The sequence below is a fragment of the Zalophus californianus genome, chromosome 2 (assembly GCF_009762305.2).
Source record: "Zalophus californianus isolate mZalCal1 chromosome 2, mZalCal1.pri.v2, whole genome shotgun sequence".
NCBI lineage: Eukaryota > Metazoa > Chordata > Mammalia > Carnivora > Otariidae > Zalophus > Zalophus californianus.
In genome coordinates, this window is record NC_045596.1 from 71747305 (window position 1) to 71772560 (window position 25256).

Below are 25256 nucleotides of genomic sequence, written 5' to 3' on the forward strand. Positions count from 1 at the left end.
ATCATCTAGTTCCTAAGCTGACCTTTAGGGAATAAACAAGAATCCTTTATTGTCGAAAATAACATAAGTATTGACTCAAAGAAATCAGCAGATTTGTCTCTGGTAAGTGTCAAATCAGATTTCCTCAGATCTTTCCTTTGTCCTTCCAATGGTATTAGGTCGGTATCCTAGCAAACCATCAGGTTGACATTCTAACATGATTTTGCTGGCCAGTACTAACAAAGACCCCAGGTTCATAGGCCTGTGAATCATGAGTTCATCACCTCCCCCTACTTTCCTTAGGCAAACCAGGTTCCTCCCACTCCTACACAAAGGATCTTCCCCTTGAGGCTGTGATGCTCATTTTAATCTGATTATACATGTAGGAAGTGCTGAGTGTTGGACCACTCAGAAGTTTACCTTGAATTTAAGCCCCTTGGACAAGAAATTGACGACTAGGCAAACAAATGATCGATTACATCTTGGTGAAATCTTACTTCAGGATTTCCCACAGCTATATTATCCGTATTTATTTATTTATTTATTTAATTTTTAAAAAGATTTTATTTATTTATTTCAGAGAGAGAGAGAATGAGAGAGAGAAAGCACGAGAGGGAAGAGGGTCAGAGGGAGAAGCAGACTCCCTGCTGAGCAGGAAGCCCGATGTGGGACTCGATCCTGGGACTCCAAGATCATGACCTCAGCCGAAGGCAGTCGCTTAGCCAACTGAGCCACCCAGGCGCCTCTATATTATCCGTATTTAAAAATCAGTATTGGGGCGCCTGGGTGGCTCAGTTGTTAAGCGTCTGCCTTCGGCTTGGGTCATGATCCCAGGGTACTGGGATCGGGCCCCACCAAAAAAAAAAAAAAAATCAGTATTACCCTGTATCCTTAGAATGTGCCTAAAAGTTGGACACCTATTTCTGTGGTGTCTCAATTGCTGTGTTTTATTTGCTTGTTTATGTACAGAATCCCTATGTTAATCTGAGGAGGAAAATTCCTACACTGAATGAAGGGACCGTAAAGAGGTGGATTGCTGATGTGGGGACTAAACAGTGGCAAAATACAAAAAGGTACAGCCCCTGTGCTCTCTGCTCATAGAGTTCTGTAAAGTAGCCTTTCCCCGCTGACTGGTTCTGCATAGTAAGAGATGTGAGGTTTTGTGGTCCGCCATGGTCCATCAGCCAGAGGTCTTCAGAGAAACTGAACCGATAGATAGGGGTGTATGTATGTGTGTGTCTGTGGTGTGTGTGTAGACAGATTTATTTTTAAGGGTGTGTGTGTATGTGTATGTGTATATAGACAGATTCATTTTTAAGGAGTCGGCTTACGCAGTTGGAGGAACTGACGTGCGCGCGCGTGTGTGTGTGTGTGTGTGTGTGTGTGTGTGTGTGTATAGACAGACTTATTTTTAAGGAGTTGGCTTACGCAGTTGTAGGAACTGACAAGTGCTAAGTAGGTAATGCAGGCCAGCAGGCTGGAGACCCAGGGAAGAGTTAGTACTGCAGCTTGAGTCAGAAGGCAGTCTGGAGGCAGAATTCTCCATGCCTGGGAACCTTTTTCTTTTTAGGCCCTCCATGATTGGATGAGGCACACCCACATTATGGAGGGTGATCTTTACCCAGAGTCTGTTGATCTGAATGTGAATCTCCTCTACAAAATATCCTCACGGCAACATCTGGATTGGTGTTTGACCAGATACTTGGGTTACCGTAGCCTAGCCAAGTTGACACATTAAAATTGAACATCACAGCTAACATGTAAGCTCCTTGAGGGCAGCTTTCTTTACTGGAGGACCTCTCTGGATCTCTGATATGTTTGCATATATTGTGACTGTTCTGAGTAGGAGATACAACCTATATCATTTCCCTACACTCTTTGACCTTGGAACCACTTGTCTGTGGACCTCCTCTTCACAGCTGAACAGTGTGGGCAGTTGTGGCTTAAAACGATACAACTCCTACCATCTTTAAAGATTATACTTTTACAAACGTTTCCTTTTAGAGCCACTTTTAGATATGGTTTCCTAATTGCGAAAAGCAGTTGTATAAAATACCTGCATCACAGTCTGCATGGACGATCAGGAACTGTGCTGGTGACTGCACTCACCTTGCTGAGTGCTGCCTAATGTGTGGAATTGTCAGAACACTGTGTCTCTTACTCCTGAAACCGAGATGACATTCTCCATCAACTGTACTCCAATAATTTAAAAAAATCTACTCGTGCTGTTACTTCCAAGTTGGAACTGAGCCTGCTCTCCTCACTCCCATTCTGCCATTTAATTTCTGGTAATTTTTTTCTGTTCTGCTGAAGTGGAACAAACATAGATAGGACTTGGAGAGCTGGGTGGGATGGGAATGTCTTATTTATTCAAGGACATACCCTAGGTCCGCCCTTTACCTCTTTCCCTGTGGCTTCTCTGAGTACACACCTTTTTATTACTCACATCTGCCACTGAAATTTTGAGATTGGGAAAATGGAATAGACTTTTAGATGCCCAAGGCAAAATGCAAACAAATCAGAGACAGAGAAGTTTGAAGGATGGTTAGGAGATGTTTTATTTATCATATCTCATGCTATAAGGAGGCATACAGTATGATTTGTTTTAACCACCATTTTATTCTTAATACAGGGAAATCAGAGAGATATTTTCATCTCCTGCTTGTCTGACTGGAAGTTTTTTAAGGGAAAGGTAATATTTATGATGTATTTATAAAGTTTAAGATCCTGTTAAAAATACTGTGTGTAGCATGGTGACTGTAGTTAATGGATTATATATTTGAAAGTTGCTAAGAGAGTAGATCTTGAATGTATTCATTATAAAAAAAAATTGGGGGGCACCTGGGTGGCTCAGTGGGTAAGCGACTGCCTTTGGCTCAGGTCATGGTCCTGGGGTCCTGGGATCGAGCCCTGCATCAGGTTCCCTGCTCAGCGGGGAGTCTACTTCTCCCTCCCCTTGCTCTTGTGCTCTTGCTCTCTCTCTCTTTTTCTTCCTCCCTCTCAAATAAATCTTTATAAAAAAGGAAAAGAAAATTTTAACTGTGTGGTGATGGATGTCAACTAGATGTCTATTATGTGGTGATTATTTTGCAATATATATATATGTCAGTTCATTATGTTGTACACACCTGAAACTAATATAATGTTATATGTCAGTTGTATTTCAATAAATGAAAGATTGTAAAGAAAATGGCATGAGGGTAAAATAATTCGCTCTGTGTTTGTCTTTTTATTTTTTTTAAAGATTACTTATTTATTTGAGAGAGCGAGAGAGCACATGAGATGGGGGAGCGTTAGAGGGAGAAGCAGGCTCCTCGCTGAGCAGGAAGCCTGATGCGGGACTCTATCCTGGGACTCCAGGATCATGACCTGAGCCGAAGGCAGTCGCTTAACCAACTGAACCACCCAGGCGCCCTGTGTTTGTCTTTTTAAAAATTAACTCTTTAAAAAATTTTTATTTCTGTCCTAGAGAGAGAGCACGCACATGTGTGCGGGGTGGTAGGCAAGAGGGAGAGGGAAAGAGAGAATCTCAAGCAGACTCCCCACTGAGCGTGGAGCCCGACGTGGGTCTCGATCTCACAACCCTGAGATCATGACCTGCGCAGAAGTCAAAGGTTGGACACCTAGCTAACTGAGCCACCTAAAAATTAACTTTTTGTAATGAAAGCAAATACATGCGCACTGTAGAAAATGTCAAAAATAAAGACCTGTGACTGAAAAAAAAAATGAAAATCACGCATAATCCACCACTTGAGGAATCGCTTGTGTATATCTCTTTTTTTGTGCAAATTTATTTTTTTACTAAAAATGTGGTTATTTTATATATTACTTTATACTTAATGTACTTGTCCATATCCTATTTTATTCAGTTCCTATTATTCAGTAGTTTTCTTTAATGTAATTTTAATGGCTGCATGGTATTCCATGGGAAGGACATACCTTAATTCATTTAACAATTTACTATTACAAGGTGTTAAGGTTTCTTTGAATTTTTAAATATGAAAGAATGACTTTGCACCTTTTTTCTAAATATTTATATATTTATCTTAATGTTTTCTATTTTGAGACACTAAATATTTGTATTATTTTACAAACAATGTGTCTATTTCTAAGACATCGAACATAAATATGTTAAGAATAAATGTAATTCACAAGTTAAGATACTTAAACACTTCATTGGTAATTTTTTTTTAAAGATTTTATTTGAGAGAGAGAGAGAGAAGGCATGAGCCAGAGAGAGAGGGAGTAGCAGGCTCCCTGCTGAGCAGGGAGCTCAACGTGGGGGACTGATCCCAGGATTCTGGGATCATGACCTGAGCCAAAGGCAGACGCTTAACTGACTGAGCCACCCAGGCGCCCCTCATTAGTAATTTTCTGTTGCAACACTAAGAATTTACTGCTTTGAAGCCCCCTCATCTTTTTTGAAAGGTTTATTCATTTATTTATTAGAGAGGGAGAGTGGGCATGAGTGGGAGGGGCAAAGGGAGCGGGAGAGAGAATCTTAAGCAGACTCCATGCTGAGTGTGGAGCCTGAGGTGGGGCTCAATCATTTATGTATGACCTGAGCCAAAACCAAGTCAGATGCTTAACTGACTATGGCACCCAGGCGTCCCTGAAGCCCCCTTTTTTGACCCTGGCGCAGTTCACGTAACTGGGAGAAATGGTCATTTTTTTCAGAAATGGGGAAAAACCTTTCTTTTGTGTGTGTGGCTGTTTTTGTAAAATAAATATTTAAGATAACATAATATCTGAGTTAAACTTGGAAGTATATATATTGTTAATGTGGTCTTGGTAGTTTTTAGCCTTTTAGAAATAATAAGTGGTCAACTACATTTCAATTGAATTTATATTTAGCCAAGTTACGTTTATAAAGTTGAGGGAAAAAGTAATTTTATTGAAATGAAATAAGGTTTAGAAGAAACACTTCATCTGGATAAATAATCTGATAAAACATTTAATTTTGAAGTGTCCTGTTCCATTTACTTACCCATCTACTTTTAAAATTTATCTTCCTTCTATAGGAAAGCTGCGGAAACAATGCTTACTCACTTGGACTTAAATAAAGCAAGAAACACCTTTAAAGAGTTAACCCAGAAGGACTGGATTGCTAACACGGTGGTATTCTTTAAATTCTTATTTAGAGAAGAAAATACACAAACATTTTTTTGTAAGAATTCAGAATTTGAGAAGAAATACTTTGTTTCAGGAGAGTCTCTGAGACTGTAGCACATCCAGATTCGGTGAAATTCAGATAGCATTCAGGAGTTGGCCCCCTTGGCAGTGAAATGGTTGCTCTGGTAGTCACATAGACGACAAATAGTCTAAATGGTTCGTCTGTACACACACACACACACACGCACCTATAAATAGATGCATACACTCTATAGAGGGAATTTTGTCAGCTCATGGCTATAAGGAAGATGATTGAAGGATTTCTTGAGATTGGTACACTAGAATACGAACATAATTATTTACAATTATTTTAAACGTAAGTGTAGAAATGAGAACACTTTTTGGTATGAACATCCCCCTTACCTGGGACTACCTGGATTCTTTTTCTCTGTTTTGTTCTATTGCACTTCCTTTCTATAGGTTCTAGAATGTTCTTTGGGGGATTGCTGCTTTGTTTCAGTGCTGTTATTATTGTCTTTAGTTTCCCACTTCGCCAAATGCTCCAAACATGTTTCCTTTATTAGGTTAGCCTTTCTTGATGTAGCCTTTATTTATTTCTCTGTTCTCTTACACTGCTTGATCTAGGGGTAGTACTTTTTATGTTCTCTCAATCTGTTTCTTTCCTGGTCTCACTCTCGTTCCATTTCTTTCTCTCTGGGCCCCTCTCCCTTCTTTTCTCCCCTCCCCTCCACTCTGCTCGCTTCTCCTCTCCCCTCCCCCCTTCTTCCTCCCTGTCCCCCCTTCTCCCTCTCTCCATTCCCTTCTCCCTCCCTCTCCCCCGTCTCCTTCTCATTTGCTCTTGGCCTCTGTTTCTGTACGTCTCATTCTCTTTCTCACTCGGTCTCCCTGTCATCTCTACCTCCTTCCTCTCTTGCTTCACCTGTTCTCCTGCTCTATCCTCCAAAACCAGCATTCTCTATCCGAGCTGCAGGGTCTCTTTACACACACAGCTTTCTCTTGAGGGAAGATGAAAAGTTTAATTCTGTTAACCTTGGCAGAACCATGGCCCTATTAGGGGTCTGAGGTAAAATGGATCCCTAATTACGTACCTTTATCAGGACTCTGCAGCATTTAGTAGGAAGATCACCACTTCTGCATCTGTGGAGGGAAGAATTTGGGCCAATTCTTCACTAGAGCTAATTATACCTTGGTTGTGCGAGAACAATATTGTATGATACGCAGTCGACATAATCATAGAACAGTCTTAGGTTATTTCAGACCAGAGAGTTGGCTCAGAAGACCTGTAATGTTTCTATTTTGAGGTTTCTGTGACACAGATTCACAGACTTTTGCAGTGCATTTCTTTACTCAGCAGACACTTGAATGCTTGCTCTGTCTAGGGCACTGTGGTGCAGACTCCTGGTGAAAATGGAAGAGACATGCTCCCTGTCTTATAAAACAGTTAGGGACACAGACACAAACATGCAGGTATTAGTGGGAAGACTGGGTGTGTTTTACACTTCACTGTCTTCCCTAATGCCTCACTTAGAACCTAGTTAGTGAATAATAAATATTTCTGGATGAATGAATTCAGTCATCACTAGGGCAGTGGATGGTCATCTCTACTTAGAGTACTCAAAACAAGGTCCCCAGAGGAAATACGAGTTTACCATGTGCCTACCTCAGAAAGGTCATTCCTGGTAGTCAGGGAAGTACACTGAGGCACACGTGTGTGGAACAAGATGGCTGAAGTGAGAGGATCACAGAGTTCTGCAGGGTTGGGGGGAGGTTGGGAGATTTGGTGATGTGGCAGCTGATGAGCACCGAGGTAGGAGGGATGTGTGATACCGAGAGGTGTAAAATAGAGTAGTTGGATATGTGCACTCCAAAGACTGAACCATGTAGTAGGAACCTGGCATAGTGTTTTGATATAAAAGTAGGTAATTATAAGAATTTGTACATTTAGAGATCTCATTTAGCTCATATCATAATTTAATAATTAAGTTTGGGCTTTGGAGTCAGAAAGATCCAGAAGAGGTTCCCACTTAGTTCTGTGCCCTTGAGCAGATACAGATTTCCTATCTCTAAAATGGGGTTAATAATACCATGTATGTTCTTAAAGAACTACAAGGATTAAATGACCTAATTAACATATGTAAATCACTTAGCTTAATATCTGACAAATGAGTATTCTACAAATAAGTATAGCTTCTCACTGGGTTTTGAAACAAATTATTTCTGTTATCTGGGCACATCTAACATAAACATTCAGAATTGCATTTGAATTTTTCTTGAACACTTGTATTCTGAATTGGGGAAATGGTAAATGGAGATTGGAAGGATTAAAAGCTTGAGTTTGTAGTGGAGAGAGTTTGTGATGAGGCAGGTGATCCTCTGAGGAAGCCATGTTGGTTTATGTTGCTGGAGTTACTGCTTTTTTTTGTGTGGGGTTATTAATTACATGTTACTTTTTGGGGTTCTTACACATTCTTTTTCTTTAAAGATAATGAGGTGTGATAGTGGAATGAGGGGGTAGAATGTAGTATTTATTATTGGGAGGGCTGCCTGTTAGTTCTGAATTCCTTGTTCATCCAGTATAACTCTTAGATGATTTCTTCTCCACCTCCTTCATGCTTCACAGCAATTAAATGGGATAACACTTGTCACGTATCTGCACCTCGGGTAGTTGGGAGGCTACGTGAGATTGGATGTAAACATGGGTTTTAGGACTGAATGATTATTCCAATTTCTTGGTGGAATGAAACTCCAGGTTCTAGATTTTACTTTATTACAAGTTGCATCCAGTTCTTGCTGTGTTTTGAGTGTCTTTTTTTTCCCTGATCCTTTTTGACCACAGATAACCACATGTCTCAGGGATAATCTGCTCAAAAACCTTCCATTTCATTCTCCACACCAAGAAGCTTTAGAGATTTTCTTCCTTCTCCCTGAATGTCCCATGATGCATGATTATAACAACTGGGAGAGCCTGGTGGTTCCATTTGCAGAGGCTGTTTGTGCCATGAGTGACCAATCTTTAGGGGTTCTGGGTAAGACTGATGATTTACATTTAAAAATACTCTAACCACCCTCTCAGTGGAAATGGACCCCTGCTAAAGTTAGAGCAAAACTTAAGTAATTGTAAATATGTTCCTGTTTTTTTTTAGTTCATATTCTTAGCATATTGTAAAGGTGCTGTAGTAATTATTAGAGTCATCCAAAATAGATTGTTTTACTACCTTTTTAGAGTTCTTGTAATAGTACATGTGTGTTTGGTCATGAGGTCCTTTGTTCTCAACTTTTCATTATGAAAAATGTCATACATAGAAGTTGAAGGAACAGTACGTGAAGATCCATATCCCCTCTACCTTAGAGCCAACGACCGTTAACCTCTTGCCATGTGTGCTTCCCTCTTTGAGCAGATTACCTTTTATTTTTGCTGAAGTACTTGAAAGTAAGTTGGAAACGCCATGACATTTCACCCATACTATTTCAGCATACATCTCTTAAGAATATGAGATCCTACATTGCCACATCATTATCACACCTAATAAAATTAGTCCATATTTCCATAATATCCAGGCCATATTTGAATTTTTGCACTTGTCCCAAAAGTATTTTACAGCCTTTTTTTTTGTTAAGAGTCTAGGTCAGTTGTCCTGTAGAATGCCCTACATCTAAATATGTCTGATTATTTCCACTTTTCCTTGTATTTCGAGTACACTTGAAGTACCTTTCCCTGTATTTTGAGTACACTGGAAGTCAGCTCTAGGGGCTTGAGTAGATTTTAATGAGGTTTTTGACACAAGCATCATATTCAGCCCAAGGAAGTCCATTTTTTCTTATGTTTTATTAAATCTAGGTAAGTGATGGAAAGCTAGTTTAAAGCATTTTTTGGTTTTTTACAGTGCTGAGAGGTGCTTGTGTTTTTTTTTTTCTTCTTTTGAGTAAACTCTAGGACCAACATGGGGCTTGAACTCATGACCCTGAGATGTTACGTGCTCTATATACCCAGCCAGACACCCCCAGAGTTGTTTTCTTTAAAGTAGGCTCCACGCCCAATGTGGGGCTTGAACTCACAACCCTGAGATTGAGTTGCATGCTCTACCGACTGAGTCAGCCAGGCACCCTGAGGGGTGTTTTTTAAGAGTTAAAAACTCATGCTGGGAGTGAGAAAAGAAAGTTGTGCAATTGTGATTAATTCTTAAATCGGTTTTTAAAACCGCATGCTCTTTTATCTGGGCAAAAAAAAGTGACTCATGTTGTCGGGATTTTTCCCACAAATTAATTAGATTAAGTTTGTGGTTTTGTTACTGTCAAGGGATTTTTCTCGAGGACATTAAATTCATAAACTTTTCATTACAGTTGTGTTTACTAAAAAGTTTATTACAGATGTGTTTTTTGTAACTGATACATATGAGAAATGACATGCCAACAGTGACTTACCTTTGTATCCCTCAGAGGAGTACTGGGCGTCTCTGCAGGAACCCGCGTTCATCAGGCTGGTCCAGATGTTTAAAAGAGCCATCACTGCTCAGCTCCAGTACTGGACCGAAAGCTCTGAGAACAACTACCACATTAAAGCTCTCCTAGAAATACTGAAAAAGCTGCATAGGGTAAGGGCTCTTTCAGACACTCATAGATTTTTATTTTGCTGTCAAAAGTCCCTTGGTTTCAACCGGCCTGAATCTTAAGCAGACTCAGGAAACACATTTATATTGCTATTTTTAAGTTTTTGTTTTCTGTGAATTAAGTCATGCATATCAAGGAGCATATGTACTTATCTGTGTGCAGTTTGAAGAAAAGTAATGAAATAGACAGTAGTGTAAGTACTGCCCATGTTATTAACAAGGACACTGTTGTCAGGACTTTAGAAATGCCTGTGTATCTCACACCCCCTCACCTGCAGATAGCCATGATCCTGGATTTGGGGTTAATCATTCCCTTTGCTGTTTTAGGATTATATGTATTTCTAGAGACCGTGTTGCTTAATTTTGCCATTTTTGAAATCTATATGAATGGACTACATGCTTGTTATGTAACATTTTGTTTTATAGATTCATCCAGATTAATATTTATGGCTGTATTTCATTCATTTTCATTTCTGTATTGTAGTCCATAGTGTGAATCTTCCCATAATCATCCATTCAGGTATTGAGATGGGTATATGTGCTGCTTGCAGTTCTTTTGGGGCGGAGGTGTTCTTCTTTGAGAAAACATACTGCTGTAAATATTTTTGTACATATCTCTTGGCATGCGTGTGTTAAGAGTTGGCTTTTAGTTTCCATACCTAGTTCTGGCCTTGGTAGCCTGTAGGATATACGTGTGTTCTTTGTTGGTAGTGATAAACTGCCTTCCAGAATGGTTGGACTGATTTCAGTCCTCTCCAGGAGATGATGAGAATATCTGCTACTCCAAGTCTAACTTTAAAATTTGGAAAATGTTTTCAGTATTAAATGATACCAAATTATGATTTTAATTCTGTTTCTCTGGTTCTAATACATGAGAACATGTTGTCATATTTATAATCGCAGTACTTTTTTCTTCTTCTGTAAAATGTCTGACTTTTGTTCAGTTTAAATGTGCTTGACTTTTTTTTTTTTAACTGAGTATAGGAGTTCTTTTTATTTTGTAAATGAGTTCTTTGTCAGTTATGTGTGTTGCCGATATCATATCCCAGTTTGTTGTTTGTCTGTTCACTTTGTGGTGTTTTGTTTTGTTTTCTTGATGAACCCACGTTCTTAGTTTTAATACAAATAAATCTACTCCCTTATAGTTCTTACTCTCTGGGTCTTGTTTTAAGCTTTGTTTTTTCTTCACGTTTTTAAGTTAATCACCCTAAATCAGGAGGCAGCAGGGTTTCCATTGGAGCCACAACCACTGCACTCTGAGCTCATAGCATGAAAGCGGCTGGAGGCATTACAATAATGAATGGGTGAGGCTGCGTTCCAACAAGACTTGGGCCTGAAGGCTTCCCTAGATTGGTAACAGGGATGATAGCTGGGGCCAGAAGAGTACAAACAGAGGCCCATCTACCTATGTCTAATGTTTAGAAGGTTAGAAATCTAGATAATAAACTGTGGAATAATTTACTCTAAAGTAAAATATACCCTACCCACCCATCTTGACAAATAAACCTTCCTAATGACAGGGGAGGCCAGATTTGAATTTAGAAATCTCAGACTCTTTACAGAGTTTTGCATGAGAGGTGGAGGCTCAGACAGAGGCCTCCCCAAAACCTCTGCCTTCTTTTCCTACCTTGGTTTTGTCTCACATTTGGGGTATCATGGACCCATATGTGGACACCTCAGCCCATCTGTCTGCATTACATCCCTGCCTCCACAGCAGCCACACCGTAGCCATCTCTAGAGCCTAAGGGTGTGCTCAGCTCTAACACAGTCCACTCTCCAGAGACCACGCAGGGGAAGAGGCCTGCGCATGTGGTCAGGTCCCATTAGCCCAGCAGGCTCATTACTTTTACTTTTTTGAGAAGGGGATTGGCTGGAGGAAGGCCAGGGCAAGGACCGAGAAATAAATCATGGACCTGGATCAGAGGCCACTTTTTTTAAAGATTTTATTTAATCAACAGAGACACAGCGAGAGAGGGAACACAAGCAGGGGGTGGGAGAGGGAGAAGCAGGCGCATCGGGGCTCGATCACAGGATCCCGGGATCATGACCTAAGCTGAAGGCAGATGCTTAATGACTGAGCCACCCAGGCGCCCCAGCAGAGGCCACTCTTAACCCAGGTCTAAAGGGAGTATTGATTTTTAGCTTTGCCTTTACAATTTGGTGTTTAATCCAATTGGAAATTTATTTTAAATTAATTTTTTTTTAAGATTTTATTTATTTGACAGAGAGAACACAAGTAGGCAGAGCGGCAGGCAGAGAGAGAGGGAGAAGCCGGCTCCCCACTGAGCAGGGAGCCCGACATGGGGCTCGATCCCAGGACCCTGGGATCATGACCTGAGCTGAAGGCAAACACTTAACCAACTGAGCCACCCAGGGCCCCTATTTTAAATTAATTTTTGTTATTTTCCATATGAAAACAATTACCTAGCACCACTTACTGAAATTCTGTCCCTTCCCTAATGATAGGCAATGCAAACAAAAAAATCTTACTGGAAATTTGATTTGGAGTTGCATTGAGTCTGTATTTCACTTCGGGGAGAATTGACATCTTTACTATTCTTGGTGGTGTCTATTTCTTCCACTTATTAGGTAGTCTTTAAAGTCTTGCAATAAAATTTTGTTATTTTACTGTGGAAGTCTAGGCTATGTTTAGTTAAATCTATTCCACCATATTTAATTTTTTTTAGATTTTGTAGATGGTAAATTTTAAAAATTATATTCTCTCGTTTGTAGGAGTGCATTTATATATTTGCATTTATTATATATATACATATATATTATAATTTCCACATTATATCTAATAATTTACCTGTAGATTATTTTGTATTTCCTATGCAGCTAATCATAACTTTGAAAAAAAGTAATGTTTCCCCCCCCCCACATTTTATTACTTTCCTTTGCTGTGTTGCACTGGTTAAACCTTCCTGTACAATGTTGAATAGAAGTGTTGGCAATAGTAGATTCCTTATTTTGTTTGTGATTTTGTTTATTTTTAAAGATTTTATTTTATTATGAAGTAATCTTTACACCCAATGTGGGACTTGAACTCAAAACCCCAGGATCAAGAATTGCATGCTCTGCAGACTGAGCCAGCCAGGTGCCCCTTGTTTGTGATTTTAAAGGAAAAATTGGATATCACTATTAAATAGGATGTTTACTGTGGGGTTTTTGAAAATAACCCTTATAGGTAAAGGATGTTCCTAAATCCTTAAACATTTTAAGTCCACACAAATATTGACTCCCTCCTTTCCTACTGAAATTCCAGTTATTTATATGTCTGACTTTCTCACTGTATCTTCCATGTCTCTTAACGTTTCTGTCATATTTTCCATCTCTCTCTGTGATTGCATCCCATTCTGGATGACTTCTTCAGCCATATCTTTCTGTCCATGAAATCTATTTTTAGTGATTTCTGTCTGTTAATAAAACTGCCCTTTGAGTTTTTATTCCAAGTATTATGTTTTCCACTTCCAAAAGTTCCCATTGTTTCTTTGAAATTTTTTTCTTGGTCATTATTTAGGATATCTTCATCTTTTATTTTCAAGCTTCCCTTTTGCTTATTTAAATCTATATGCATCATACCTCTGATATCTGAAGTCTTTACAAGTCTGCTTTGCCCTCTTTTGCTTCCGCTGAATCTTCCTCATAGTGCCTTCTTTATCGTGTTTTGTGACTGTGTGTGTGTGTGGTGTGTGTGTGTGTGTGTGTGTGCGTGCGCGCGTGCCTTGAAACGTTATCTTTTGGAATTTTTTGAGGGCTGTTTCTCCAGGGAGGATTTGCTTCTACCAGACTCTGGGAGACACCACCTCAGTTTGGTACTACCTTAAATTAAATTCTTGGCTTGAAGCTCTTTAGATCTCTAGGTGTGGTCTGAATGTGGTGTGTGAATTTTCAGGAAAGTGCTTTCGTGATTACAAATGCTGTAGGTGACATTTTTTTCTGCAACTTGGCACCGTTTTAACTAGCTGCAGTTTGCTTCCTGGGCTTGGGGTCAAGGTGTGGGGGTGGGCTGTTCATTTCTAGTTTACCCTCAGTCTGATGGGTTAGCCCTTCTGGATCCCAGATTTATGAGTTGGCGTTCTATTATTGGCCCCATAATTTGAAGAGTCTAGGTTTTGTTTATTTCCCCAAAGCCCCAACAATTGCAAACTGAAGTTCAAGTTCACCAGGTTTGGCAAATATTCTTGAGGCAAATGCCACTTTCACCTTGTTTTTGACCTGATTATTTTGTATCTACTTAGAATATTGGTGTTGCATTAAAAACATTTGTTTACACTTTATCCTGTATTTCTAGTTGTTTTCAGCAAATCAAGATACCTAATCTGCTGTACTGCTTTAAAAAAAGAATTCTGCCGTACTGCTGAAAAGCAGTGCCCATCTTTGGCTGTTTTGAAAGGTTTTGTACAAAACAGAAATATTAATAAAAAAATAGTTTGGGTTTTAAAAAATTTTCCGAAGAGCTTGGGGAAAGTATATTCTCATGAGCTTTTCCCATTTACAAAAAAAGAATCCTGAGAAATACTGAAGCAGCAACAAAATCCTCAAGGGATCCTGCTTTACCTTTGACTCTAACAGTGACATTAGATTATTTGTCGAGCTCCCTCCCCAACCTAAGAAAGGAGACCGCAGGAAGCTGCAAGGATAAAACACCCGCTTTTTCCATAACTGGGGATGTGCAGGATGAGAGCAGCAGGGTCCAGAGGACCATATTATGGGATTGAAACAGCTTCACAATTCTCTGGGTGGTGGTATGGGGAGGCTTGGATCATTTGGGGTCTGGGCCAAGGTTAGTAAGAATATTCCAGGTGAATGAAAGCCAAGAGGGGCTTTAGAGGACCTCTTGAGAATGAGTCATTTAGGCTAAGTCTGTGCCCATCTGTGTCAGATACTGATGGTCACTCATGTCCAAAGCATCTAGTGTCATTATCAGTGTTTTAACTGACTGATGGTTAGCACTGTTGCAGGGTGTCTATGTGCATGTCATAACCCTGGTCATCGGAGATGGAAGGCTGGAAAACAGCCCCATAGTTGAGGAGGGGAATGTTCCACACATGCCTTCCAGAGGGGGACATCTGTAAATCATATATTGTTAAGCTCTGAAGAATATAACATGAAATACTGGGTCCCAGAGTACTTGGATTCATATTGCACTTTATTTTTCTTTGGACCTAAAATTCTTTAAAGCTTTTCTATGAATTAAAAGTAAGTAGGAGTTTATTATCATGTCATCAATTTCTGCTATTAAATCATAGGTATTCTTTATGTTCCTGAAAATTTGGGGCTTTGCCAGTGGAGGTATTGTATAGAACTTTATTCTGGTCATTGGAAGAGTGTTTATTTTGCTATTTATACTGATAATCTAAGTAATGGGCAAAAAGCAGAATTGTCTTTACATATAAAACTTTCTCACGGGCCATCTTTTATTAAAGGTAAACCAGGCTGTGTGTCAACTGCCTGAAAATATTTTCAAAGTGAATGAGCTTACACACTGGCTTGATTTTTATGGGGATGCATACAGAAGGTCCGCTTGGAAAATTAATTCCGTAAGTATGGCGTGTTTATTATGTATTTATTTATTTATTTTGTAAAGATTTTGTTTTTTTAAAGTAATTTCTATACCCAATGTGGGGCTCAAACTCACAACCCCTGAAATCAAAAGTTGCATGCTCCACTGACTAACAGCCAGGCACCCAGTTGTGGTATGTTCAAAGGGGGATGTTGATCACCAGCGCGTTAATGTAAGTATTTGTGCTGAAACTCTGTGCATGGGTTTCCAGATATCCTTGCACCCTACAAAATTGCTCAGTAGAAATAACAGGGCTTACAGGAAAGGCGAGATAGACCCCTCAAAACCAGTGCAATTTTGTAGCCAGAACCCTAAGAGAAAAGTGGTTACTACCTTAGATCACTTGGATCAGCCAGGCGAGCTGCTTGTGGAGAGTGCCATGAGAATAGGAAAATGCACCAAACAGAAGGGTAGATACCTGTTCACACTCTAATGAGAGGTTTGGTAGTACTGAGATAACAAGATGCAAGCAGGGCTCTCTTAGGTGGGTATAGAGGGCAGCATGACCCACCAGGGCCAACAGAATAGGGCTGCAACTTTAGGGGTGGCTCTGGGTGTATCCTTTTATTTTCTTAAAGCTAAAGGGCTGTTGCTGCCAGTTTAGCAGCTGACCTGAGATTTTTTTCCTTCTCTTCGAAGACTCTAATTCTGCTCCTACCACATCGACCCTTGACTGGCAGAAATCATGTATGAGCTCATCAGCTGTCTACATTATATCATTCCCCTATTTACTAAGTGCATCCGAACTAATTTACATTTCAGAGGTGCACAGAGCAGCAGAACAAACTCTTTGGGAAAGTGTCTAGAGTTTATAATTGCTAAATTAAGGTACTGAAAAATACTAGGTTTATTTTTATATATATATTTTTAAGTACTAGGTTTACATACCTTCCATTGATACATACAAAACATTTTCTTAGAATTTTAGATATCTAAGTACTACTGACCAGCAATTTGGATTGCTTTGGCTAGAACGGAGACTTTTAACTATCAGGGATTTTAGGCTGTGAGTTAAGGTGTAAGATTTCTCTTTTCTTTCATTTGTCAGAATTCTTGTCATTTCCATTTTTAGGGCACTTCAGTAGACACTCAATATCCAGTCATATTCAGTCATTTTCCGTTTACCTTTAATATTCTGTCGAAAATCAAACTACTGTACGCAGATTCGCTTTTAAAAATACAGGTATGTATGCCTATTTCTTTGTCTTCGTAAACAAATCAAATGATAAATGCCTTCTTAAGTATACAATATTTTGGAGGTTGATAACATTGAAACCAATGGTTGTAACATCACGGAGCTTAGACTGTAATGAAGGTGGCAAGAAAGACTGTCATAATTTGGATTGGCTTGGCCTTGAGGCACATTAGGGCCTCAGTAGTGGAGGAGAGAGCATGGACAGCCGATCTAGTTTGTGGGGCTTTACCTTGAGGTTGGGCCCTCTATACAGGCCTTCTGTGTGGTATTCAAAGAGGCATAGCGGAAGATGGGCTTGATTGGGATTAGCAAACCCATATTTAAGGAGCCCAACCTAATTAAAAAACAGAGCAGTGGGAATAGAGGTGACAGAGAATTCTTGAAATGCAGACACATACATAGATGGCTGGTAGTCTAATGGTGCCATGATAAAGGTTTGTAAAAAGTGAACTGTCATGAGGTGAGTTGGTTCTGTTTGTCAACATATCCAAAAAGTGATTTTGAACTTAAAACTGGACTATTGAAAAAGCTTCCAGAAATGAAAGTGCCCAAGAGTGTTAGTTCTTATTATCACTTTTGTATATGCATCTGGATATGTATAGGTATGAATCATATTCAAATAACAGTAGATACTTTTACGTAATGCAGTTAACCATTGTAAAACAAAATGGGAAATTGATTTATGGATATGACCGTTGATGAAATATTTAACAAAGGAAAATGAAAAGTAAAAAGGTACAAGAACTTTATTTTCCTTCAACTCTTATAACTCTTCTCTCCTAATTTTAAACAGGCCTCCAGTAATAATTTTACAGACCTGGTATTTGTTCATTGTTGTCCTGAGAGCCTTAGACTTGAATGGTCCCAAATTACCATTGGGTCAGCTAGACATCATTGTGTGTGTGTGCGCATCTGTCTGTCTTTCTGTCTCATATGTTGTAACTTCTTAGATTATCTGTGCCCTAAAATCTCTCATTGGGTTTTCCTCCTAGAATAGGATTATCTTTTTTTGTGTGATTTTTTTTTAAATTTTATTTTATTATGTTAGTCTCCATACAGTACATCATTAGTTTTTGATGTAGTGTTCCATGATGCATTGTTTGCATATAACACCCAGAGCTCCATGCAGTACGTGCCGTCCTTAATACCCATCACTGGGCTCACCACTCCCCTCACCCCCCTCCCCTCTAAAACCCTAGTTTGTTTCTCAGAGTCCTCCTAGAATAGGATATCTTTTTTCCCCCATTTTTTTATTACTGTTAATCACCATACATTACATCATTAGTTTTTGATGTAGTGTTCCATGATTCATTGTTTGTGCATAACACCCAGTGCTCCATGCAGAATGTGCCCTCTTAAATACCCATTACCAGGCTAACCCATCCCCCACCCCTCTCCCCTCTAGAACCCTCAGTTTGTTTCTCAGAGTCCATCGTCTCTCATGGTTCGTCTCCCCCTCCAACTTACTCCCCTTCATAGAATAGGATATCTTGAGAGGTCTTTCATACCTGAAGTTTCCTGCAGCATGCTTCTTTCTGAACTTTTCCAAACGAGGAGCTTATGTTCAACACACTGCTTCAGTGTTTGCTAATCATTCTCTTAGCCTAATGATGGTAGTTAGCTTTGGTAACTGAAGTATTAATAATTGTGTTTGCAGGATAAAGTGGACCAGTGGAGCCCACAGTTGGTCACTTTCCTGCTTACACTGGTTGGCTTCCCAAAACTTTTCATTCCTTAGGTGTTTCTTCGGCTCGCTGAGGATGAATGCTAAATGTATAGCTTCTCTCCAGTGGCTTATGTAAATAAGGCTCTGTTCATAAGTATTCGTGACAAGCACTCATAATAAACTGAACCAACCTATTCCACTTTATAAATTCCCACTTAGAGCAAATGGTGAAATGAGTGAAATATTTCTTTCTTTCTTTTTTTTTTTAAGATTTTATTTATTTATTTGACAGAGAGAGAGCAAGAGAGGGACCACAAGCAGGGGGAGTGGGAGAGGGAGAAGCAGGCTTCCCGTGGAGCAGGGAGCCCGATGCGGGGCTCGATCCCAGGACCCTGGGACCATGATCTGAGCCGAAGGCAGACGCTTAACCGACTTAGCCACCCATGTGCGCCCCCCCTTTTTTTATTTTGAGTGAAATATTTCTGTTTTTCTAGGAGAAAAAATTTAAAGCTTGTATGCGGTTGGCTGGAATTGTGGAACAAGGAGGGTCTGAATTAGCTTTGCTGCCCACTTTCAATCTAACAGTCAGAAGGAGTCACTTGATTGAGGATGTTCTGAGTCACCTAAATCAGTTTGAGAATGAAGATCTGAGGAGGGAGTTAATGGTAAAGTATAATTCTCAATGTTTTTGCTGCTGAGAGAGGGAAAACCTAAAAGGATGTAACAGTGGGTCTTCTGGAGAAGAAAGACTCTCCCTTTGCCACGGAGCTTGTCTGTTTTGGAGTTTCCCTGATTCCCCACTTAGCTGGGAATTGCTGGGAATAGCTGCGGGCACTTGGTGCTCTTGGGCTGAGGAGCAGCGGGTGAAAGGGTTGTCCTCCCCCAGCCTGGGCAGGTGGGAAGTCCAGAACTAGCCCTAAGAGGTCCCATCCCTCCTGAGGCCTGACCCAGCCTGGCCAGTCACCCCTTGGGAAGGGTTTCAGTGAGATGAGGTTGACATGGAGGAGATTTGAGGATTTGTTTCTGCTCTCATGCAGGAGCCCAAATTGCTTTGTGGAAAAGAGAACTTCCTCTTTATTGACTCTGTAGTTTTTTGAGGGTATTATTGTGGAAATCCCCATGTTCTGAACATAAATGATCTCTGGTTTAGTTATTATAAAACTTGTCTTACTAGTAGATATTGGACACAGAATAGTATGTAGTAAATCTGGTGAACGTTTTCCTTGTGCCAAGAACATTGTGAATGCTTCACAAGGACTTGTGAAACCCTTCCAGTGGCCCTGCATGGAAGGTTCTGTTTTTCCTTCATTTTGCTGATGGGGAAACTGAGGTACAGAACTATTAAAGGTGACTTATCCAAGGGCAATTCAGCTGAGAAGTATCAGAGCCAGGATTTGGGCCCTGTTAGGTTCCAGACTTTGCACTTAATCACAACAAAGATCTGCCTGATGGTATTTATTAGAGTGTTTTTCATAAACCCTCGTTTATCACTTACCCTACGCAGATTAGAGAATGACTTGACTGAAGTTCAAGACACTATTTTAAAAGTATGTTGCACTGGGGTTTGCAGTTAGGGGTGGCATTGCCACATATTTTTTGCACATATGATTTTTAAAAATCGAACAAACTCATTATGTGAATCTTGCCTGTGATGGCCAGCCAGTTCACTGAGTTATTTTAGTTTCACTTTTATAGTTCATTCATCTCTTTTAAACATCTGATGAGCAGCCACCATTTTCCAGACTATGTGAGGCATTTTTGCATGCTTTCTGATAATCTCATGAGAAAACTGAGGCTGTCAGATGAAGGAGCTTGCCCACAGAAAGGGGCAGAGTTAGGATTTGACACCTGGTCTTTTTTCTTTTTTGCCGATTTTATTTATTTATTTGGAGAGAGAAGGGGAGAGGGGAAGGGAGAGGGAGAAAGAATCTGAAGCAGACTCTGCACTGAGCAGGGAACCCAACATGGAGCTCAGTATCAGGACCCTGAGATCATGACCTGAGCCGAAACCAAGAGTCGGATGCTTAACCAACTAAGCCACCCAGGTGCCCCAAAACCTGGTCTTATAAAGATTTTGAATAATTCACTGAGGTTTTAAACTTGCATTTCTAGAAAATGGAAGAGGCGTTCATCCAGTTAAACCAGTAAAAGGAGCTTTTGGGGAAGTGCCTGTGGAATATCCTGAAGGAAGTGTTGAGCAGGCCTTTGGACAGGAACGTGTGTCAGTCAGAGAGAACGTAGAGTGGGTAGGAAGGTTAAATGCCTGCAGGTGATAAGTGAAGTTCAAAGAGAAATCGAACATCCAGGGAAAGCAGAAAGGATAGAGCCAGCACAGAACAGCAGGAAAAAGAAGAGAGAAATAAAAACCTAGTTAATGCTTTATAAGAGAAAGCAAGGGAGGAGAAGAGTGTGAAGAAGGGTGATTGGAAGTGTAAAATGAGTTCATGAAAACGAGAGGAGGTGTGAGAACAAGTCCTTGGAATTGGGGGTGCACAGGTTCTTGGTCCTCTTGAAGATAGCACTTAAGTAGGGAAGTAGGTTTCGAAGTTGGTGTACCTGATTCTCCAGAATTTGGCAGCCTAGAGTAGAAGCCAGTATTATTTGGAGATAGTGGAGACAGTGGTGTTGAGATTTTTTTTCTTCTTTTAAGAATAAGGGAGACCTTAACACATTTGTACACTGAAGTGAGGGATTCCAAGAAGGAAGGGAGGAATGAGTGAGTATTTGAAGGAGCAGAGATGGGTTGTGGTAAAACCATCCTAGGAAGGGCTTGGTGTCCACGGGTGCCTTCTCAAGGCATAAACAACTAAGCCAATAGATAACTTAATGTGTGCTCTGGTTTTTCAGCCTTTGAAAATCCAACTATTTTTTATTTCTTTATTTTCATTTTACTTAACATTCCTTATTATATACTAATGATGCCAATTGAGGTCAGCTTAGCAGCTGAAGACATCAGGCTCTGAGACTTGACAGACATAGGATTAAATCTAGGCTGCACCCCTTAACCGAGTGTGACCTTGGGGAAGTTAATATTTACATTCTTGAAGCTTTATCACCTCATAGAATTAATGTGAAGATTGAACGAGTAAGATGCTTACCAAATACTTGGGTCCACAAATAGTGTTCACTCTTTTTTTTTTTTTTAAAGATTTTTATTTATTTGAGAGAGAGAGAGAATGAGAGATAGAGAGCATGAGAGGGAAGAGGGTCAGAGGGAGAAGCAGACTCCCTGCTCAGCAGGGAGTCCGATGTGGGACTCGATTCCAGGACTGCAGGATCATGACCTGAGCCGAAGGCAGTCGCTTAACCAACTGAGCCACCCAGGTGCCCAATAGTGTTCACTCTTAATGATAATTAAATGAGTCTTAATACATAGCAATACAGAGCCCTGGAAGTGATATATTATTTGTTCTGTTTCTTAAGGTTTCATTTAGTGGAGAAATTGGACATGACTCTGGAGGAGTCAAGGTAGAGTTTTTCCACTGTCTGTTTGAGGAGATGACCCGGCCAGAATATGGGATGTTTATGTATCCTGAGGAGGCTTCCTACATGTGGTTTCCCGTCAGGGTGAGTCCTCTCCTTTTTGCTTATGGTTATCATGACAGAAAAGGCATGTCACATACCATTGGAAATTAGGTTGTCTAGACAGTTTCATTTTAGGAGAGGAGTTATTGATACATATAATTATGGGAATAGCCTTCAGTTTCAATAAAAGTGATTATTTTCTTTAAAATGGAGTCCCTTTTCCCTGGGTTCCCATTTCTGCCCACACAGGAAAATTTAAGCAATGTATATGTTTTTGACCATTTAAAGAATGTATGGATAAAAAGGAACCCTTCCTTTCCCAGGTGCCCATTTTTTGTTAGTTCTATTTTTCCCCGTGAATTTGAAAATTTTTTCTCAAATTTTCCTTTGAAAGGCTGTGAAAAGAAATTGAAAACTTCAGTTTATGAAGACTTGCTGAGCCTAATGTGATTCTGTTAGTGTCCCTGTGGCAGAGATTTAAATTGACTTAATGACTGTACATAAAAAAAAAGCTTGCGATAAGAATATTTAGGGTTTAAGATTTTGTTTATTTTGAGAGAGAGTGTGCGCCAGTGGGGGGAGGGCAGAGGGAGACAGAGAATCTCAAGTTGACTCCCCGCTGAGTGTGGAGCCTGACGCGGGGCTCCATCTCATGACCCTGAGATCATGACCTGAGCAAAATCAGGAGTCAGATGCTTAACTGACTGGGCCACCCAGTGGCCCTGCAACCTTTTTGATTTGACTTTGTGAAAGGGAAAAAGGTTTACCTAATATGAATATTCCATTTTACTTGTAAAAATTAAAACACATTCAGTTTTTTTTATCTTTTCAGCCTAAATTTGAGAAGAAGAGATACTTCTTCTTTGGGGTTCTCTGTGGACTTTCCCTTTTCAATTTCAATGTTGCCAACATCCCTTTCCCACTGGCCCTATTTAAGAAACTTTTGAATCAGACGCCATCACTGGAAGACTTGAAAGAACTTAGTCCTGTTTGGGGAAAGTAAGTAAACCTAGTTCTTTTTCTAGAACTCTACATAATACGTATTTAGGTACAGGCATACCTTGTTTCATTAACTTGGGCTTCACAGATAATAGTGTTTTTTACAAATCAAAGTTTGTGGCAACTCTGTGTCAAGCAAGCCATCTTTCCAACACACTTTGTGTCTCTTTGTCACATTTTGGTAATTCTCACAGTATTCCAAATTTTTCCATTACTATTCTATTTGTTATGGTGATCTGTGATCAGTGATTACAACTTGCTGCGAGCTCAGAGGATGGTGAGCATTAAAGTATTTTTAAATTATAGGTATGCACTTTTTTTAGACATAATGCTGTTGCACACTTACTACAGTATGGTGTGAACATAACTTTTATATGCACTGGGAAACGAAGTAATTCTTTTGACTTGCCTCTTCTGGGATAATTGCTTTATTGCAGTGCCTGGAACCAAACCTGCAGTAACTCTGAGGTATGCCTGTAAATAATTAAACACATTCCCCCCCCGCAATAGTATTTTCATGTTCAACAGCAACATTCTAGGTACTTTAAGTCAAGTATAATTTGGGGAAGAATTGTTGAATAGTAAGAGAAGTTGATTAAGAAAAGTTGATTTTCCTTATGATTGGTCCCTAATGCTGGCACTAATCTTTGAACTTTATTTGTGTAGAAACAGTCATGGGGAGAGCACAAATTATACCCTGGTGTGAAATCTGCAAGTGATGTTTATTTTAAATCTTGTTTCATATCCTCACCTTTACAGTGAAAACTCACTTCTGAGTTAAAAAGCCAAAGCCACCACCTCACAAAAAATATTGGTAATAGAAAGGGATGATATTCCTGCTGTGTAAGGTGTTCCTACACATCCATAAGAAAAATTGACAAAGTATACAGGAAGGAAACCCACAAAAGAAGTAACAGAATGGCTTTACCTCCCTAGTCCTCATGGAATGCAGAGGCTAATCTGTGCTTCAAATTGACAGTGGTTGGAAATACTGATGCTATATAGTGTTCACCAGAGTTTGGGAAAAGGTTTTCTAATTTCAGGGATTGGTAGTGGACGTATGAATTGGTGATTCCTTTTCAGAGGACAGTGTGATAGTACTTACCTGAATCAAAAATGTATTTGCCCCTTTGGCCTAGCAGTTCTGCCTCTAGACGTTTAGTTTCAGAAATAACACAACCATGCAAGGATTTTTCCATACTAATGTATATTGTATTACATAGTGCCTAATGTGTGGAATACTTCAGTGTTCTTTAATAAGGCAATTATTTTTGGTATATTTATGCAATGAAATCCTATGTAGATTGTTAAAAGAATGAGAACAGTAGTATGATTTTTTTTTTTTTTTTGAGAGCACGAGCAGGCCAGTGGGGGGTGGGCAGCAGAGGGAGAGGGAGAGGGAGAACCTCAAACAGGCTCCTGCAGGGCTCGATCTCATGACCCTGAGATCATGATCTGAGCTGAAATCAAGAGTCGGATGCTTAACGGACTGAGCCACCCAGGCACCCTGATCCTATTATGATCCCTATTTCTTCACAGGTGAGGAAACAGACAGTTTGGGTAACTTGTCTCAGACCCCATAGTGACAGAACCATGAATTGAACAGAGTCTGGTTCCAGCTTCCAACTATTAATCATTATTGCTAATTGTACTGATAAGATAAGGAAAAAATCAAAAGCACAAGATTTGGAGAGGAGGAGATAAATTTATTGTTTTTTACTAAAACAATGAAAATGACCTAAATAATGCTTATGCCTCGGAAGACTTAATACACATCAACTTAGTAAATGTAAAGATTGTTATATCTGTATCAGTGTTCCTCATGTTTTTAGGTGAGGAAATTGAGGAAAAAATTTTAGAATTTTTAGAAAGCTGTATTGAGGACAGTACAGTATGGGTGCAGGTTTTCAGTGGAACAAAACTGAGAGTTCCGATACTGATCCAGGCACCTATGGACCTTGTTGGTAGTAGATCTAAGAAGGCTGGCTGCTGTCCGTGCTGATATAATGGGGTTGATGGGAACAGAAGGACTGTCAGTTCATGCATATGGGAAAAAAATGAATGCTGATAGCTTATGCCATATACAAAAATCAACTTCATGTGGATGAAAGTCTTAAAGCAAAAATGTTGAAAATATGGACAAATATCTGTCTAACCTTTGCAATCTTAAGACATAAAAAGTACCAACATTAAAGGAAAGACTGATAAGTCTAACTGCAGTAAGATTAAAGAATTTATCTGTTCTTCATGAGATACCTTAAGAAAAGGGAAACAACACCCCTTAAACTGGTATTTGTGACATATTTTGGGTGTGGTAGAAAAATGGGATAGGGGAGGTATCCATACAGGTGGGTATAAGATATAAGCAGTGTTTGAAGAGGCAGGTTCCTAAATTTTCCTCATAAAAACACCTATAAATAAGCATCAGCCATACATGGACAGAAAATGACAAGAGTGTCATGAACCAAGTATTATCATGAATCCAGTTTTGTCAGCTGAGTTCCCATCACTCTCCCTCTCCTCACCGCCCACCCCCTAAAACCTACAACGAATGCAATATAGTCTGTTCATAGTTCTGTAATAAAA

At 39.7% G+C, this 25256-nt stretch overlaps 1 protein-coding gene across 1 annotated transcript in view; it reads left to right on the plus strand.

The window, feature by feature from the left end:
* HERC5 (HECT and RLD domain containing E3 ubiquitin protein ligase 5) overlaps positions 1-25256 on the plus strand; it is a 41479-nt gene that overhangs the window by 10951 nt on the left and 5272 nt on the right. Inside the window, 10 exon segments of the mRNA XM_027597399.2 lie at positions 949-1052; positions 2612-2671; positions 5001-5094; positions 7949-8138; positions 9550-9704; positions 15149-15262; positions 16358-16468; positions 18641-18811; positions 21570-21713; positions 22504-22670. Coding sequence (XP_027453200.2) covers positions 949-1052; positions 2612-2671; positions 5001-5094; positions 7949-8138; positions 9550-9704; positions 15149-15262; positions 16358-16468; positions 18641-18811; positions 21570-21713; positions 22504-22670 — 1310 coding nt within the window.